This window comes from Protopterus annectens, chromosome 5.part0, assembly GCF_019279795.1.
Source record: "Protopterus annectens isolate FY-2018-M chromosome 5.part0, PAN1.0, whole genome shotgun sequence".
Taxonomy (NCBI): Eukaryota; Metazoa; Chordata; order Ceratodontiformes; family Protopteridae; genus Protopterus; species Protopterus annectens.
In genome coordinates this window covers 493,869,410-493,887,276 of record NC_056735.1, presented here as the reverse complement: position 1 = coordinate 493,887,276, position 17,867 = coordinate 493,869,410, and the positions used below count along the sequence as shown (strand labels likewise).

At 40.4% G+C, this 17,867-nt stretch overlaps 1 protein-coding gene across 1 annotated transcript in view; it reads left to right on the top strand.

The window, feature by feature from the left end:
* Positions 1 to 17,867, top strand: part of LOC122802691 (ABC transporter F family member 4-like) — a 256,641-nt gene that overhangs the window by 173,442 nt on the left and 65,332 nt on the right. The window contains exon 3 of the mRNA XM_044072421.1: positions 12,622 to 12,684. Coding sequence (XP_043928356.1) covers positions 12,622 to 12,684 — 63 coding nt within the window. The remainder of the gene's footprint in view (positions 1 to 12,621; positions 12,685 to 17,867) is intronic.

Genomic DNA, 17,867 nt, shown 5'->3' with positions numbered 1-17,867 from the left:
GGGTATGGGGGTGCAGGGGGGCTTGCCCCAGTGCATAAGCGTGTTAATGTATTTTATTTTATTTTGTAGTTACCTATGTGGCGTGTTTTGCTGATGAAACATGTTTGGTATTTTGATTTTTGCCGTTAACGTGTTTCGCTGTGTATGTACATTGACCTTTATGTGTCGATGTACATACATTCAGGTTTTAGATCTTTTGGGGTTATAATATAGACCCGATGACATTAGATGTATTTTAACTCTTGTAGATATTATAAATATGAAGAATAAAGAAGCCATATTAATTAGTCTAGATATTGAAAAAGCTTTTGATTCTCTAAATTGGGGTTACCTATTTAAAATCTTAGAATTATTTGATTTTCCTTTTAAGTTTTATTTCACTATTAAGAATATTTACAAAAATAATTTAGCATATGTAAAAATAGTATTTTTTTCAATTACGAACATATTTCTTTGACTAAATGCACTAAACAATGCTGTCCTCTTTCTCCTGTTCTATTTGTATTGGCTATTGGAGTTCTTCATATTTAATTAGACAAAATCAAAACATTAAAGGAATAGATGTATTGAATTCTTATTTCTCCAAAATTATGCTATTCACTGATGTTATTTTATTAACTCTTTCCAGTTCAGAAACAACTCTTTCTGAACTTGAGTCCACAATAGAAACTTTCAGTCCATTTCTGGAATTCAGTTTAATCAAACTAAAATCTAAATTTATAATAATAAATAAAAATAAATATTTTACTTATGTAAATCACATCATTGGCTCACAGGTTACTTCAATTGAATATCTAAGCATCAAATTACTTTCTTCCATAGATGAAATAACTGTTAATTATGATAATATTATTAATATAATAAAAAAATCTTATTTCTAAATGGAATAAACTTATTTCATTTGAAGATAGCGGATTAATAAAAAATATTATTTTCCCAAAACGTTATACTTAATTAAAGCCATGTCTCTTTTCCCACATAAACAACATGTTAGAGAAATAAATAATCTTCTCTTAAATTTCCTTTGGTACCCTGATACATCTTGAATAGCTCTTTTACATCACATAAGACCTTGGAATCTAGGGGGAATTAATTTTCCAGATATAGATTTTTATATAAAAGCTTTAATATTAAAAATGATATTAAATTGGATTGACCGTAATTATAATTCAAATTGGAAAAATTTGCTTTTAAATATTCTCGATAATAAGAATAATAATCTGTGTAAATATATTTCATATAATTCAAATAATCTATTTTGGCATTATCTTTTTAATATAGAACAATATAAAATATTTTGTCATACAGATTCAGAATACTTAAATTTTGTATTAAAATCTTTTAAAATATGATTTTCTCTAGTATTGACATGAAAATTTGGTTTGAGTGTCTTATTCCATTCAGTATTAGAAAAATCATAGACTGGAAATTTGGGAGGCCAAGGTGTTTGGTTGTTGGTGTCAGTGTATTAAAGATTTAAAGCTTAAAGATATTCAACATATTTTTTCAGAATTTAATTTAAACTGTCAAGATTGGCTATTCTTACATAATCTGAAAACTTGTGCAAATGAACTATGCATATCCATCTCCAATTCTTATTATAAAGACGACTCTAAGGTTTTTCATTTAATATATTACATTATATATAATAAAACATAGATAACTTAATTTCAGAACTTTATAAAACAAATTTAAATTTAAAATTCTGGAGTCATATTACTTTAGGTCATGCATCACAATTTAATTATCATAGTAAATCCCAATTGTTATCATCTATTAAACATAGTGAAATAACAATAAAGAGTGCACCATGTAAGCCAAACCGAATAAAACTCCAAAATCTTCAGGTAAAACCAAAAGTCCATTCTTTATTGAACAACAGATAAACAAACTGCAGTGGTATAAGCGCTTTCGCGTTGCTTCTCAACGCTTCATCAGATATATTATATATCTGATGAAGCGTTGAGAAGCAACGTGAAAGCGCTTATACCACTGCAGTTTGTTTATCTGTTGTTCAATAAAGAATGGACTTTTGGTTTTACCTGAAGATTTTGGAGTTTTATTCGGTTTGGCTTACATGGTGCACTCTTTATTGTTATTTCACTTGGTTCACTTGGATTCTATAAGAGTGCTTTGCTTGGCGGTATTGTTCTGTTTGCATCTATTAAACATACTTCATGGTCTCAGTTCTCATATATTTTTGCCTGGAAGTTTGTGCATAGAGCTTTTCTAATCCCAAGTAGAATTGTTAAAATAAACAGAAACAGCAATCTCTTAATGTTGGAGATGTTTACAGAATTGTCAAGCTGATTGGATTCATATATTTTATGAATGTTCCTCCTTGCCTTTATTTTGGGCTAACAGAAGTAGTTTTACAAGCTTTGTTTTCTGATAATTTCTCTTCATCAAAGTTTCCAATATTATTTAATGCAATTGATAAAACTGACATGATGAACATTAACTATAATATTCTTTGGTCCATTATGGCAGTACCAAGGAAAATAATTACAAATAAATGGAAAATATCTACTCCTTCATCATTTGAAGATGTTCTTTTATTTCTAAAGGAAACAGCAGTCAGAGAGACTAAAGAAAAAAAAAACTAAGAATTCACCTAATTCATTCATCAACAATCCTTGGATTAAAGTTATTTCAGTTATTGATCTGTATTTGAAGAACAGTGTTATTAATGATTGAAACAGATAAAAATTGAGAACATTTTGGAGCTTTATTTTTAATACTCTGTTCTTAGGCCTTTGTAAATATTGTACATAGTTCGTTTTTCTTAGGAATTTATTATAACATTTATAATTCAACTTTAATGCAGTTGATTATATGTTGTTTGTATATTGGAAAATAAAAACATTTTTGAAAAAAATAAAAAAGATAGCACAGGCTGCTCTCCCTTTTAGCAGAGCTTCATGCTGTGTCCTAGGTGTGAGATGAATTCAGATCGGCTCTGGAGATGTCCAAAATCTCTGAAAGTCAGTCCAGAAGTTTGGGTGTCCGCTCTTTAGCAAATTCCCATAGATAAGATTCAGTAATATTCCTTTTTTATTTGAACATCTACTGCTGTGTTGACTATACTCATATAACTGTGCTTATGTTCATCGTGTTTCACTGTTGCAGTCATTACACTTGGGTTATCCTGCTGGCAGGCTACCCACAGTCGGCCTGAATTCCAAAGTCCTGGTCCAGCATCGGTTGCTGTCGCCTCTTCCCTGACATCAGTGTGCCGGGGGTATAAAAGATGCATCCAACGCCATTTTCTTCAGTCTTTTTTGCTGCGCAGTGCCCGAAGCAAAAGCAGTTCGCAAGTGCCGGTCGGCCGACTCCAGAGATTTTGAAATTGAATTTCAGATCCGAAGTCTTCAATAAAGCTAAGTACCCCATTAGGGAAACTTTTTTCTTGCTCCAGACTGATGTACGAAAAAGTTAACAATTGTATTTCTTGTGGGAAGCAAATACCTCATAAGGATTTTCATTCTTACTGTATTCCTTGCCTAGGCCCTGACCATGACGTTGCTAGTTGTCGGTTTTGTGCTAGATTTAACCAAAGCACTATTAAGCGTCGGTACGATTTTGCATTTCATTACTTTGGCCGTAGGTTTAACTATATAATGCCGTCAGAACAGCCGATGACCGGAGTTCATAAAAAGCGCAAGGTAAAGAAAAGGACAGGTATCCGAGGTCCAAAACCAATGACAAAGCCTCTTCTAGGTCAGTCGCCGGTTCTCAGTGAGGCGCTTTTGCAGCCCCTGACACCCGCTACCTCAGAGCCACAGGCCGCCTCTGACTCCCACGTGGAGACAACTAGGCCTCTGGATACTCAAGGTATTTGGCCTTCGGAAACTAATCCCTCAGATGGGTCCGGAGCCGCTGAGCAGGCTTCGGCTTCTGAGGGTGTTTTCAGACCTACTCAGCTTTATATCAAGCCAACTTCAGCATTCAAGACAAAGACTAAAACAGTTTTAAAGACAAGGAAACAAGTACAGCATTCTCCAGGACAGACTTCCATGCCTAAGAAACAGATGCTCAAAATGGCTGAAGACCTAATTACTTTGATCAGGGGTTCCCATCCCCCCCTGATAAGAGGCCTAGGCAAGACACTGAATATGATTCCTCTGATCAGGTTTGCATTTCCTCTGAATCCTCTTCAGAACAGGGATATTCTATTCCTCCCTGTGAGGATTCTGATGCTGAAGAATCTATTCCGTCAGCTTCTCCTCCTGAGGATTATTCCTTTGGGGAAACCCTGCATACCATGAGGGAGCATTTCCACTGGAAGAGCCAAGAGTATTCAGAATTTAAGAAAAGGCTCAGAGACTTTCTTCTACTACCTCAGCACAGACCTCTTGCTATTCCACCTGTTCTAGACATTGTAGATGATGTATTTTCAGAGTCCGGACTGTCTCACGACTCTTCACCTCCTGCACCTGTTAAGCCAGACAGATACTACAGGGTTCCAGATTCTCATAAATTTCTATATAAAAACCCTGCTGCTGACCCAGAAACTATATCTCAGGGTCCCAAAGGTGTCAAGACCTCTACTGCAAAAAACCCTGTCCCCTCAGATAGGGATTCAAGAGCACTGGACAGATGGGGGAAAAAAGTTTACACTTCTGCTACCTTGGCTGTAAGGGCTTTAAATTGTCAGTTTCATATGCTTAAATATCAGCAATACTTAATGTCACTGTTAAAGCAGAAAATGTTGACAAATTCTGAATGCTCTGAGAATATGGAAATGCAGGATTTATTGCATGCAGCTGAACAAGTGGGAAAGCATACTTTGCAATGTGGTTTTGATTCACTGGAGGCCTCTTGCAGGGCTGCAGTTACAGGTTCTGTTATTAGAAGGCATGCTTGGTTAAAGGAACAGAATCTGCCTGATCATGTTAAAGCAAAATTATTGGATGCTTCATTACAGCATGATACTTTGTTTGGTTTTAAGGCAGAAGAGGTGTTGAAGAAAATGGAGGATAAAACTAAATCAATGCAGACAGTAAAGGATTTCCTACAGGTACAGCCACCCAGATTTAGCAGGAACTGGCCTTCTAAGAATTGGTCCTTTCCAGTGTCCGACAGGCCACAAAGAGGCAGATACAGACGCCCTAGAGGCAGACAACAGCTCCAGGGCTCATACAGGCCCAAATAATGGGGTGCTTCTACTTCCAAAAGCGGAGAAGACAAATCACAGCCTTATAGGAAACAGTCCCAATGACTTCTCTCTGCCAATGCCAAGCACTTATCTTTTGGCAGTGCCCTTTGGGGGAAAGTTAGCACTTTTTCCACAAAATTGGCACATGATCACCCAGGACAAATGGGTCTTAAATATAGTCTCTCAGGGCTACAGGTTCCACTTTCACACCCTTCCAAAGGCAAAAGGTATGCCAGACTTACCACACAATCAATGGGCAGAGGCACAAAAACAAGTTTCGTCTCTCATGGACATGAGGGCTATTCAGCCAGTGCCACAACAAGAGCAGGGACAAGGTTTTTACTCAAGACTTTTCTTAGTACCAAGAAAGGACAAAGCCTGGAGACCAATTCTGGACCTGTCTATTCTAAATACTTTTCTGGATGTTCCAAAATTCAAAATGTTGACTCTGCAGCAGCTTCTGCCCATGCTGGGCAAGAAGGCTTGGCTTGTAACTCTGGACCTCAAAGAGGCATACCTGCATGTCCCAATCAGACAATCCTGCAGAAGATACATCAGATTCATAGCTGGCTCAATGCACTACCAATTCTCTGCACTGCCCTTTGGCTTATCCACTGTGCAGAGGGTCTTCACAAAATGCCTGGCACCAGTAATTGCATTTTAAAGACAAAGAGGAATTCAAATATATCCCTACTTGGACGACTGCCTTATTCAAGCAGAGACCAAAGACATTCTACTAAAGCATCTGGCATTTGTAAAAAGATTACTAATTTGCCTGGGGTACACAGTAAACGAGAAGAAATCAAAACTAGTACCCTCTCAAGAGATAATATTCCTGGGTGCAAGCTTAAATACAACTGCCCAGATGGCTTATCTCATGCCAGACAAACAAAGGCAACTGACTTATTACTTCGAAAGCATGGCAACAAAGAGCCAGTTATCTGCAAGAAAAATTCTGCAGGCTCTGGGCTACATGGCATCCTGCATTTTACTAATTCCATATGCAAAACTGCATATGAGGAAACTACAATGGTATCTAGAAAGTATTTGGACTCAACATTGCCACAGCCTGGAAACATTAATTACTCTCATTCCCTGCCTGTAACAAGAGTTTCGATGGTGGGCACAGGCCTGTCACCATAACAAGGGACAGCCATTCACTTTACCCACAGCCAGGCAGACACTAACAGCAGTTGCATCAGATTATGCCTGGGGGGCACACATGGCAGGAAAATGTATTTAGGGCGCATGGCCCACAAGCCAAATGCATCTTCATATCAATCAAAAAGAGATGCTAGCTATACAGAATGCCCTGACAGCCTTCAAGGACCTACTTCATCTGGGACAACTACTGATAAAGACGGACAGTACTACAGTCATGTGGTACATAAATAAACAAGGAGGCACACATTCCTACCCGCTCTGCAGACAAGCCATGACTTTGTGGAACACAGTATTGACTTATCAAGTACATCTGCAAGCACAATTCCTGCCAGAAAAGACAAATACTTTGGCAGACGAACTAAGCAGAAATCTCATGGATCCTCATGGATCCTCACAAGTGGAAACTAGATCCACAAATCTTCAGCATGATAACAGGGAAATGGGGATGCCCAGACATAGATCTATTTGCCCCCCCTCACAACTGCCAGCTACAGAGATTCTGCACTTGGACTTATCACAAACAAGGATGGAAAGTGGACCCCCCTTTCATTCAGCTGGAAAGCCCTTACAGTATATGCCTTCCCTCCTCTGCCTCTCCTCCCCAAGGTACTCCTAAAGGTCAGACAAGAGAAGCCAAAAATGATCCTGATTGCCCCAGACTGGTCACGCCAGCACTGGTACCCAATCCTAAAGAGCTTGTCTCAAGGCCCAGCCTGGACATTACCTCAAATCCCTAATTTGCTGACCCAACAAAACAATCAGAGCCTGCACACCCAACTCAGAACCCTAAATCTGGCTGCATGGTGGATAATGTAACCATTCAGAACACACCTCTCTCTAAAGCAGCTATGGGTGTTATTTTGGAGGCCAGGAGGCTCAGCACCAGAAAATCTTATGCAGAAAAATGGAAGAGATTCTGCGCTTGGAACCAGGCACAAGGAATTGACGCGCTTGTACCAAATATTCCTCAGATTTTACAATACCTAATTGAGATGCTGGACAAAGGCCTATCCTTCTCATCAATTAAGATCCATGCCTCTGCCATTTCAGCTCATTACAATACGGACCTACCTATTCTTTCTCATCCACTGCTAAGGCAGTATCTCAGAGGGGCCAAAAACATAAGACCTCCAAGGAGAGCTCCAATACCTGCATGGGACCTCAGTTTTGTCTTGGAAAAACTCACACTGCCTCCATTTGAGCCAGCCAATACAGATGAGATAAAATACTTATCATGGAAAACAGCTCTTCTCCTAGCAATACCTTCAGCAAGAAGAGTCTCAGAGTTACAGGCACTAATGGCTGTGGAACCTTTTATTAGTTTTCATCTTGACAGGGTTTCTCTAAGGACAAACCCAACATTTATGCCTAAGGTAGTGTCCAGTGTGGCTCTTAACCAAACCATACATTTGCCTACCTTGTATCCAAACCCGCAGTATAAGGGGGAGAGACTTCTGCATTCTTTGGACATACACAGACAGCTACGCTTTTACTTGGACAAAACTAAAGCTTTCAGAAAGACTGAGCAACTCTTAGTGGCATATGCTGCAGGATCTCAAGGAAAAGCTATTTCAAAGCAGACTATTTCAAAATGGATAGGCCACTGCATTTGTTTCTGCTATTCACAACATGGCAAATCAGTGCCTAAGGGCATTAGGCCACATTCTACCAGAGCAGCAGCCACTTCAGCAGCCTTCCTTAGAGGAGTACCAACCAAGGACATTTTGGAGGATGCAACCTGGACTTCAGTGCACACTTTTACAAAGCATTACCACTTACCTCTTTACTCTAAATCCAGAGCAGGCTTTGCTACTGCAGTTCTGCAGGGCCTCATAGCCACTCCTAATTCTATTTAGGCCCAGCCACCCAATCTCAGCTTTGGGATTCAACCCAAGTGTAATGACTGCAACAGTGAAACATGATGAACATAGTACAGTTGTGTACTACCATAAATGTAGATGTTCGAGTGTATTCACTGTTGCAGTCCAGGTTACCCTCCCACCATCCCCCTGGGACTTATCTGTACTTCTCTATTCTATAGGTTCATAGGTTCATAGGTTTATACTAGGCTATCTGCCCTAAGGCATTTATAAGCCTAGCCCAAAGATTTGTGGCTTACGCCACCCCTTATGTTAAAAAATACTGTGCCCATTAGTTTGTTGTGCCTCTGTCCAGCAGTGACACAGAGATGATTCCCGGGGTAAACCTACGATCTCCCATCCACCGGTCAAGATTTCTCTTGAACAGAGCCAGCGAGGTGCTCTGCCTCACATGGACTGGGATTTTATTCCACAGCATAGGGAGTCTCTGGGTGACAAATCTATCCCTCCAGCATGTCCTATTTATATCTGTGCTAAGGTTTAAGTCACTTGCTCTAGTGGATCTGGTAGATTTGGATTTTTTGAGGTGGAGCATGTCCATTGTATGTCAGGCACAGGTCACCTCTGAGCAGGCGGTATGCGACTGAATAGAGCTGGAGTTTCTTCAGTCTGGCAGCATATGACAGATTTTGGAGTCCCTTTATCCTTTTGGTGAGGAACTTTTGGGGTCTCTCCAATTGCTGCAGGTGTCGGGTGAGATACATCCCGAATGGGGCATTGTACTCGATCATTGGTCTGATAAGTGAAGAGTACAGGGGAACAATGACCTCACTTGATCTGGATGTGAATCCCTTCATGATCAGGTGGGCAATGTAGAAGGTCTTTGTAACCACTTTAGCAATGTGAGTGTCAAAAGAAAGGCCACTGTCAACCTGGGTCCCCAGGTCCCTGATAACCTCTTCTGTGCTTAATGGATTGCCACCTATATGGTAGCTTGGGGTTACCTTGTTTTTCCCAAAGGGTATGACTATACATTTTTTGGCATTTAACTTCAGGCCATGGCTCTGGCACCAGTTATCAGTTTCCGTGAGACCCCTCTGAAGGATATCTGTGTCCGATGTACTTTCCACTATGGCGCCCAGTTTGCAGTCATCTGCAAGCTTTGTCAGCCATAGTCCTCCTATGTTTGCCTGTACATCTGAGAAGTAGATGCCGAACAACAGGGGGCCAAGGACTGAGCCCTGTGGGACCCCACTTGTGACCGGCTTGGAGTCTGACATGGCGCCAGCAACTCTAACCCTGTGGGTTCTGTCCTTTAGCCAGTTTGCAACCCATCTTGTGACATATGGGTTTACATTTAAGCTGGTAAGTTTCTCTATAATACCCGAGTGGGGTATTGTGTCGAAAGCTTTTGCAAGGTCAAGGTAGGCTGTATGGACTGCCTTTCCCTCATCAATGGCCTTGGTGACTGTTTCGAAGAAGTCGACCAATTTCAAAAGGCATGATCTGCCCTTGACAAAGCCAAACTGGGTCGGGTCCAATGTCTGCAAGTCCCCTATGTCTTTGTTTATGAGTTCCATTATGATCCTCTCCATAGCTTTGCAGACCAGGCTTGTTAAGCTTATGGGGCGGTAATTTCCAGGGTCCGTGGAGGTACCGCTTTGTGGAGTGGGACCACAGTTGCCGTCGCCACTCCTTGGGCATGTATCCTGTGGTAAGGCTAAGATTAAACAGCTGCCTTATATGCGGGTTTAGTTCCTCGTTGAGTTTGTGTAGCACACAGCCGGGGACACCATCCGGTCCCATTGATGCTGTGTTTTTAGCTTTAGAGAGAGCAGCTTTCACCTGCGCATTAGAGATGTCTGGGAGGCTACACTCCGCTGGGATAGTTATCTCTCCTTTTGGGGAGAGGGGTGAAGTTTGCACTAAACCTGTCTGCCAGTATGTTGGCAATGTCTGTGGGTTCAGTGATTTTTGTATCATTTTGGACTAATTCTGAGCATATCTGGGAGTTTCCACCCAGGTTTCTAACATAGCTGAAGAAGGCCTTATGATTGTCTTTTGAATCTATTGCAATTTTTCTCTCAAATTTGGCCTTGGATGATTTTATGAGTGCTCGTATTTTTTTACTAATAATGATCAAGGGTGTCTTCTCTTTTATGGATTTTGCTCTATCATGTAACAGCTTTCTCCTCTTATTGTAAAGTTTGTTTATGGCTGGGGTCCACCAGACTGGACGTTTGCCCTTGGTGGAAAGAGTCTTGGTTTTATTAGGGATTGCCTGATCCATGCAGTCCTGGAGGTGTTCGTAGAAGGCATTTGTAAGGGCTTCCGCAGCTTGGGTTGTGGATTCCCCTGGCTCGGGGGCCTTGAAGGATACCACACCAGTCTTGAGTAGTGTGAAGTTTGCTTTAGAGAAGTTCTTCACTGTGGTCTCTTTTGTTTGGGGTGAGGGCGGGATGTGGATTTCCAGTGAGATAAGTTTGTGATCTGATCTCACCAATGAGGGATATACTTCCGGTGTGGAGCATTTTGTCCCCATGTTTGTGATGATGAGATCTAGTATATTTTCTCCTCTTGTGGGAACGGTGACTAGTTGTTCCATGGCATTTGAATTTATGAACTCCAGGAACCTTTGGGCTAGAAAGTTGGGGCTTGAGTAATGTTCCCAGTCTATATTCGGTAGTTGAAGTCACCCAATATAATGGTGTTTGGAGATACATTTATACCCTCCAGTGTCTTCAGGAAGGCTGTGTGGGGTTCCTGAGTTTGAGAGGGTGGCCTGTAGCATGCTACAAATTGTAGAGCAGTTTTGCCTATGGTTAATTGCACCTGGATGGTTTCCAATGCTTGATGCGTTGCCACCAACCTGGAGGTGTGGGTATCCTTGATGAATATGGATACACCCCTCCTTTGTGGTGTGGTCTGGGTTTTGGGGCGGAACGCATGATATGAGGTAAAACCTGATAGTGCCGGGTGCTCTCAGGAGCCTTGAACCAGGTTTCAGTCACAGCACAGACATCGATGTTCTCCATACTGAGAAGGGCCTCGAGAGCATGCATTTTGAGATTTAGACTTCTGGCATTGAGCAGCATTACCCTTAGTTTCTTCCCATTTTTGTTTTCTAGGGTGGTAGGTTTAGAATTTGAGCCTTGCCTAAAAAGGCACTATGAGGGTGGCAAGAGCCTTAGCCAATATCCGGAATCCCAGGGGTGACAGGTGCAAGCCGTCCCTTGCGAAGCAGTGTGGCTTGTCAAGCATGTCATCCCAGGCAGACAGACACTGGATCCCCTTTGAATGACACCAGAAATTAAGCCAATTGTTAAAGCTGATCATCTTGTCTCTATGTTGTGGCATCATTCTTGGTGAAGGAAGGATACTGCTCAGGGTCAGGGTCATACCTGCCTGGGCTACATAATCAGAGAGCTCCTCTATGTCTCTTTTCATGTAGTCCAGGGAGGTGCGTCTCAGGTCGTTCACACCAGCATGGACAATGACTGTGTCATATTTGTACTTGCTGTGGAGTGACCCGAGTGCTTGTGTTATGTGGCGGATTCTAGCGCCCGATAGGCAGCTTACTGTGACTCTCTCCTTGTTCAGCCTGGTGAGTGGGACGTCAGTGTGTCTGACTATGGAGTCACCTATGACAAGTATGTTTGGTGTTGTATTTGGCCTTAAGGGCTGTGACTGCTTTGCACACTGATTTTGTGGTTTATGTGTTGCCTGTGGTGTGTCATGAGGTGGCAGTTGCTTGGATGTCTGCTTTGGAGGCTTCTGCTGTTTAGGTAAATTTTTGCTCAGAGCCTCCGAGTATGACTTTGTGTGTTTATGTGTTTGATTCATTGTTGTGATAGCTTTATGTGAGACTGGTTTTGTGGTGTATGTAGTTGCCTTCTCCTCCTGTCTGGTCTTGCCAGTCCAGAGTTGAGAGAACTCAGCCTCCAGTTTGGCTAAATAGATGCATCTCTCACAACCTATGTGGTGTATTTGCTTGTAGATGAAGGTTATGTGCATGCTTTTTTATAATCAGAATTTTTTAGCCTACCTTTTTGGGGGCACCTGACATCTGGGGCAAGAAAAACTGAAGAAAATGGTGTCGGCTGCATCTTTTATACCCCTGGCGCACTGACGTTAGGGAAGAGGCGACAGCAACCAACGCCGGACGAGGACTTTGGAATTCAGGCCGACTGCGGGTAGCCTGCCAGCAGGATAACCCAAGTATAATGACTGCAACAGTGAATACACTCGAACATCTACATTTATGGTATGTACACAACTGTACTTTTCTTTTCATATTATTAAGAAAACACCTACTTACTGCAGCTTGAATAATAGTTTCATATTGTACTGCAAAATAACACACCATCAGGTGCCGACAGTGGATGAAGCTTTTATGTCTATGTTCTATATGAGACAGAAAAAATTATCATGTGGAAAAAGGGTAGCCATTTAAATAAAAGTTGACTTTTGCTTTTGCAGACACATGTATTGAGCCTGAACCCTAATTGTGATACAGCATCATTGACACCTATTAATAAGAAGGTAAGATTATTTTTGAAATGCACAATATTTTCTTAGCAGAACTGCTTCTCTCTAGGTTTCTGTGTTCTAAGTAACATTAAACATTGTATATTTTTACCTTCTGTTTTATTTTTTTTGTAAATTTCTTATGCCATCAGTCCTTGGATTTCATCCTCTTAGCTCTGCTTTACTATTAAGTGGGGTATTTAAGGAATACTGCTATCAAACTAGCATAAAGACAGAATAATTAATATTTGTGAAATGGCTTAAACATAAAAAAAGTCAATTAAAAAAAAATGAGTCGGCTGATTTGCCTCTGGGTACCAGTAGCTCTGCTGGCAGTATATTGTAAATTTGCTCATAAAAATGATTGCTCACTCTGTCAGGCAGTGCTACTGTTACTCCTGACCATGTCCTTATGTTGTGCAGTAGCAATAAAATGCCCAATGTACTAGTTTTACTTTGTGAATTCTTATTTGCTGCTACTGAAAACATTTAAATAGCAGACAGATGAAATTCATAGACCAAATTATCTAAACACACCTGTAATATTACAGTCTCTTTTTCTGAATTTTGGATACGGTCAGAGGTGAGGATGACACTGCTCAACAGCATAACTAGCTTTATGAGTTAATTTGTGAAAAACAAAATCTCTGTAAGGTTACTATAGGTTAGCAGTTTTTGTTAATATTTTCTGTGTTTGTCATAGAACTCCTTTAAGCAATCATAGAATCCTTGTTTTTATTGCTAGCAGCAATGCATAAAGAACAAACTGTTATGGCCAAAATAAAACAAAAAACTAAAATACAAAGATAACTGTTATGTGTGTAGTATACAAGGACATTTGTCGGATACTTACAGCAGCATGTTATGTAAATGAGTTTTGAAAAATCATATCAATTCAAGGAACTATTTTTATTGAGTGAAATGAAATTTTATTGAAAGAAAAGCTTTTATACAAGGAATCTGTATATATTTTGAACTACATTGGTCCCTTTAGGGCTTAATGGTGAAGTGAACTGGAGATGTCTGATTTAAGTGTTGTAATTGTATTAGAGTCTTAATTGCTGAATGTGGGGAGGGTCTTTTGTATACACAAGATGATGTCAGTATGTATTTTTTATACTCCTTGAAAGTGCTTACATCGAGGTGCCAGAGAAAATAAAGTGTTTGTAGATTTACATCTCTGCATTTTGTGGTTTCTACATTCATTAGATCTGTACCAGTTGTTGGCAAGTTTTATATTTTTGCGTTGTTATATTTGACTTGATAGCTACAGACCCAAATGTAGACATTCCTCGCATTTTTCGTGAGGATTCCACCTCTGCGTTGGGAGCAGTTGGTGGTTTTGGGTCCCTTTCTGAGACTCAGAGGACAACAGAGCAATATCTACATGCTTCACAAGCTTTGTTAATTTCCACAAGTGATAATCGTAATGGAAGTAAAAATTTGGGATATTTATTTGATCGTTGTGTTAATGAGAGATCTAAACGTACTTCTAATCCTTTTTTCTCAGTGAGACAAACTCTTAATTCTGTGCCTGTTGAAAAAAGAGACTTATGTGACAAATTTGAGCAATTGTTAGAGAGAGAAGCTAAAGTCCATTTCAACATTCTGAGGTTACAGTACTACCTTGAGCTAAGCATTACACCTAGAGACTTGCACTTTGTAAAAAATCCCAGTAACCTGTTTGATATAAACTGTTCTTTAGATAAACAGTTTAGAGAACGGTGGATAGATATGTATGGACTGCTTACATATCTTACTGGAAACAGACCAAGCAAAACAAAAGAAGATAAAACAAGAATTAACAATGCTGTCAGGTGAAATAACCTGGGCAGTTTAATGGAAAGAGTCAACAGTAAGTTAAATGCCGTAGAGTCAGAACTTGTAGAATTTAAAAAAAGACAAATTGCTCAGAGACATTGGAGACTATGAGAGTGGGCGGGCTTTTACAGCTTTGACCAACTGTCAGCAAAAGAGCCAGCGACGTAAGCAAGAAGGTTTTAAAAAAGTGTCATTCAGTTTCATTCGCTTCCTCTAAGGGAGTGAGTCATATTGATGCACTTGAAAGGGAAGACAATGAGTATCTTCCTATACCACTGACTCAACAGGCAGAAGAACATCAATGGCATTTTCAGAATGGAGATAAAAGAACAATACAGTCTGAAATGGGGTAGAAATTTGTCCAATGGTTCCTGCAATAAGAACTTTCAATATGGACATGCATCACATTTCAGCAGTAAGAAAACTAGATGGCATTAATTTGAATGCTAATAATGATAACATTGTAAATTTGTCAGGCTGTGAGTTGGAGGAACAGTACGCTGTTCATAATTTTTTTTTTTTTTTGCTATTCTCAATATAGCCATCCATTTTTTAGGCATGGTTATGGTCCACTCTGTTAGGCTTTGGCTTCTTCTTTGGCTTTCTGGAAAGAGGAGGACTTTAGAAGTATTCTTATAGACCACTCTTGCAGTAGCCATCCCTTCTCACCACCCCCTTGGCTTGTTTTTTTTGTGTACTGCCAACATATATTGTGTATATAGTTACATATGAATAACTACTGCATTTTCCCTTCAGGACTGTAACCTCCCTTCATGAGGCAAGAGAGCTCTAAAGTTTTTGATGCCCGAACTATTTATATGTGGCTTTGCAGTTAGGGCATGTGGAAGGTGCCTTGAGCTTTGAAAACCTGTCTGTGGTCATATCCTGTGCAGTATATAACCCACATAGTTTAGGCTACTACAGTGGGGATCTATTAGACCATCTACTGTTACAGTAAGTTTACTTAGACAACTGCACTTTTTATCACACCGTTAGTAACTTGCTGCATGGCCTTAGAAAAAATGGTGCCTAAAAAGAATCAAAACTATTGTCCAAGCAAAATTCTCCCATCCCCAAGTTATTTATGAGGTAATTATTTCACTAGGACATTAATTTAGCTTTCCTAGCAGTCATGAGCTGTTTGCATTTTTTTCTGGCTGAAAAACTTGATGTGTATCTGAATCATATTATTAAAGTGTTCTTAGGAAAAGTAAATCAAAAGTTATATTTTCTGTCATTTTGTTTTATCACAATACATATATATTATTTGTTCTAGAGATATAGTAATAATAGTAGCAGAAGAGAATTGTTTAAAGGAACAGTTTTGATCTGACATTGTCCTTTTCATTCTTCCTCACTTGTGGGTTTGAATCCAATCCTCTGATCCAAGTAGGCCATATTTACCACACTTTGGATCCAACTCTCGAGCTTCTCCCTCTACCTGTAATGCCCTACCTTCCTGAACAGATGCAGGTCCCACTCTTGAGTGAATTCAGCTGGGTTGTTTTCTGTGAGTTAAATAACTTTTTTTCCGTAGTTTACCTATAAAACTCTTGTTTCTGTCTTTCTTCTCGCTTTAGCTGTCACTGGTTGTTAGGTGACTTTTTCTCCTTTTTCAGTACTGTTTTTACAGTGTTTTTTTTATTACCATTGCTGGTATTTTTTCTCTTAGTTTATACTTTAACCTTAGGGTGTTTTTACTTCTACCATAGCTGGTAGTCCTTTTCTTGTATTTTTCCCTTTGTGTATATATATATATATATATATATATATATATATATATATATATATATATATATATAAACTTAACTGTTGTTTTCTTCCCTTTTTAGTGTTTCTCCTCTGTTACTGCCATTATGTTGGACAAACCCATGGGGGTTCAAAAAATGCACTTCTTTTGGGCATAAGATCCCAAACTCAGATGCCCACAAGGAGGGTTTTGTTTTCCATTAGGGCCAAGCTCTTGGACATGGTGTGTAGAATCTGTGTCCCTTTTAATCCTAGGGCCCTGATGGACAGAAGAAACAGAATTTATTGTAAGGGGTCTTCTCCCTTTTTCTTTCACTTCCACTCAAACGCCCTCCAAACCAAGCAGTCCTCCTCCTCTGGAGCACCGTAAATGTTCTCCTTTGAAATCCCCTAGGTCTTCGTTGGAGCCACCAACCAAGACCAGGAGACTCTTGGATCTGGCCTCCTTGGATCCAAAGATGTCTTGTCATTCAGTTCCGAAGTCTTCGGATCCTAAGGCTATGGCTCCAACTGTAATCTCAAGTAGTTCACCTCCCTCCTATTATCTTAAGTTATCGGATCTGAAGCCTGGTACTTCCTTTAGGAGTAAGATGCCTGAATATGTTTTGAAACCAGTCTCACCCACCTTGCCTGCTCAGTTTCTCCAAGCAGCAAAGAAGCATTCCAGGAAACCATCCACAAATTCCTCTAGATCCTCCAGAAGCTTGTCAGAAGCAGATGTGGATAGGATAATGCGAAACTTTCTCAGAGATCAGTTCCAGATAGTGGTCTTATAAGCTCCATCCCCTATTGGTTCTGTGAGTATGCCCATCACATCTAAGACAGTTATTTCACCTTCTCGAATCCATACAGTGGTTTCAGAGCCCCAAGATCAAAGATCCCCAAGAGGCTCAGCACTGGATCTGAGGAAAGTTTCATCCTCCACTCTGACTGTTTCCCTGACTGGTTCTGCTCCAATACCCTCAGATCAGAATGGGTCTTGGAGTTGAAATGTCAGCGTCAGATCCGAGGGAGAAGGTTTGGCTCCAATTTTGTCAGATGCATCCGTTTCCTCAGGCATTCTGCCTTAGTTCAGATCTGAGTCTCCCCTCAAGGCTTGGATGCAGATGTGGCCTTGATCTACCTTTTTCAGAAGCTTTGGCTCTGAGGGGAGTAGGTTGAGGCTTCTCCAGGTCTCTCAGCCGTTGAGGTGGTGGAAAGGCCCTTTTCTCTCCAGAGAGAACAGTTTGCTCATGTTTTGGATCATACCCATTTTCTCTCATGAGTTCTGAGCTCTGAGTTGGTCAGACCTATTCCACAGGGACAGCCAATTTCAATTAGTCTCCAGCCAATTTCAGTAGAGGAACTTCTCCTCTGTTTTGATACCTCTCCAAAACATCCCATGGAGGAGGTGCCCCAGAAGAGAAAGTGTAAGAGGAGACACATAGGCTCCCCCATGGAGTCTGTCTCAGAAGACACTGATTTTGATGAAGAAGAGGGATCCCCCACATCACCACCGGATGACATCTCCTTTGGAGATATTCTGGAGATCCTGAAGCAGAAGGTTGATTGGTTGTGCCACACCCCCTCTTCCAAAGAATCTGTGTACTTGGAGGCTTTTGTTTCTGGCTCATCTACATCTTGGTTAA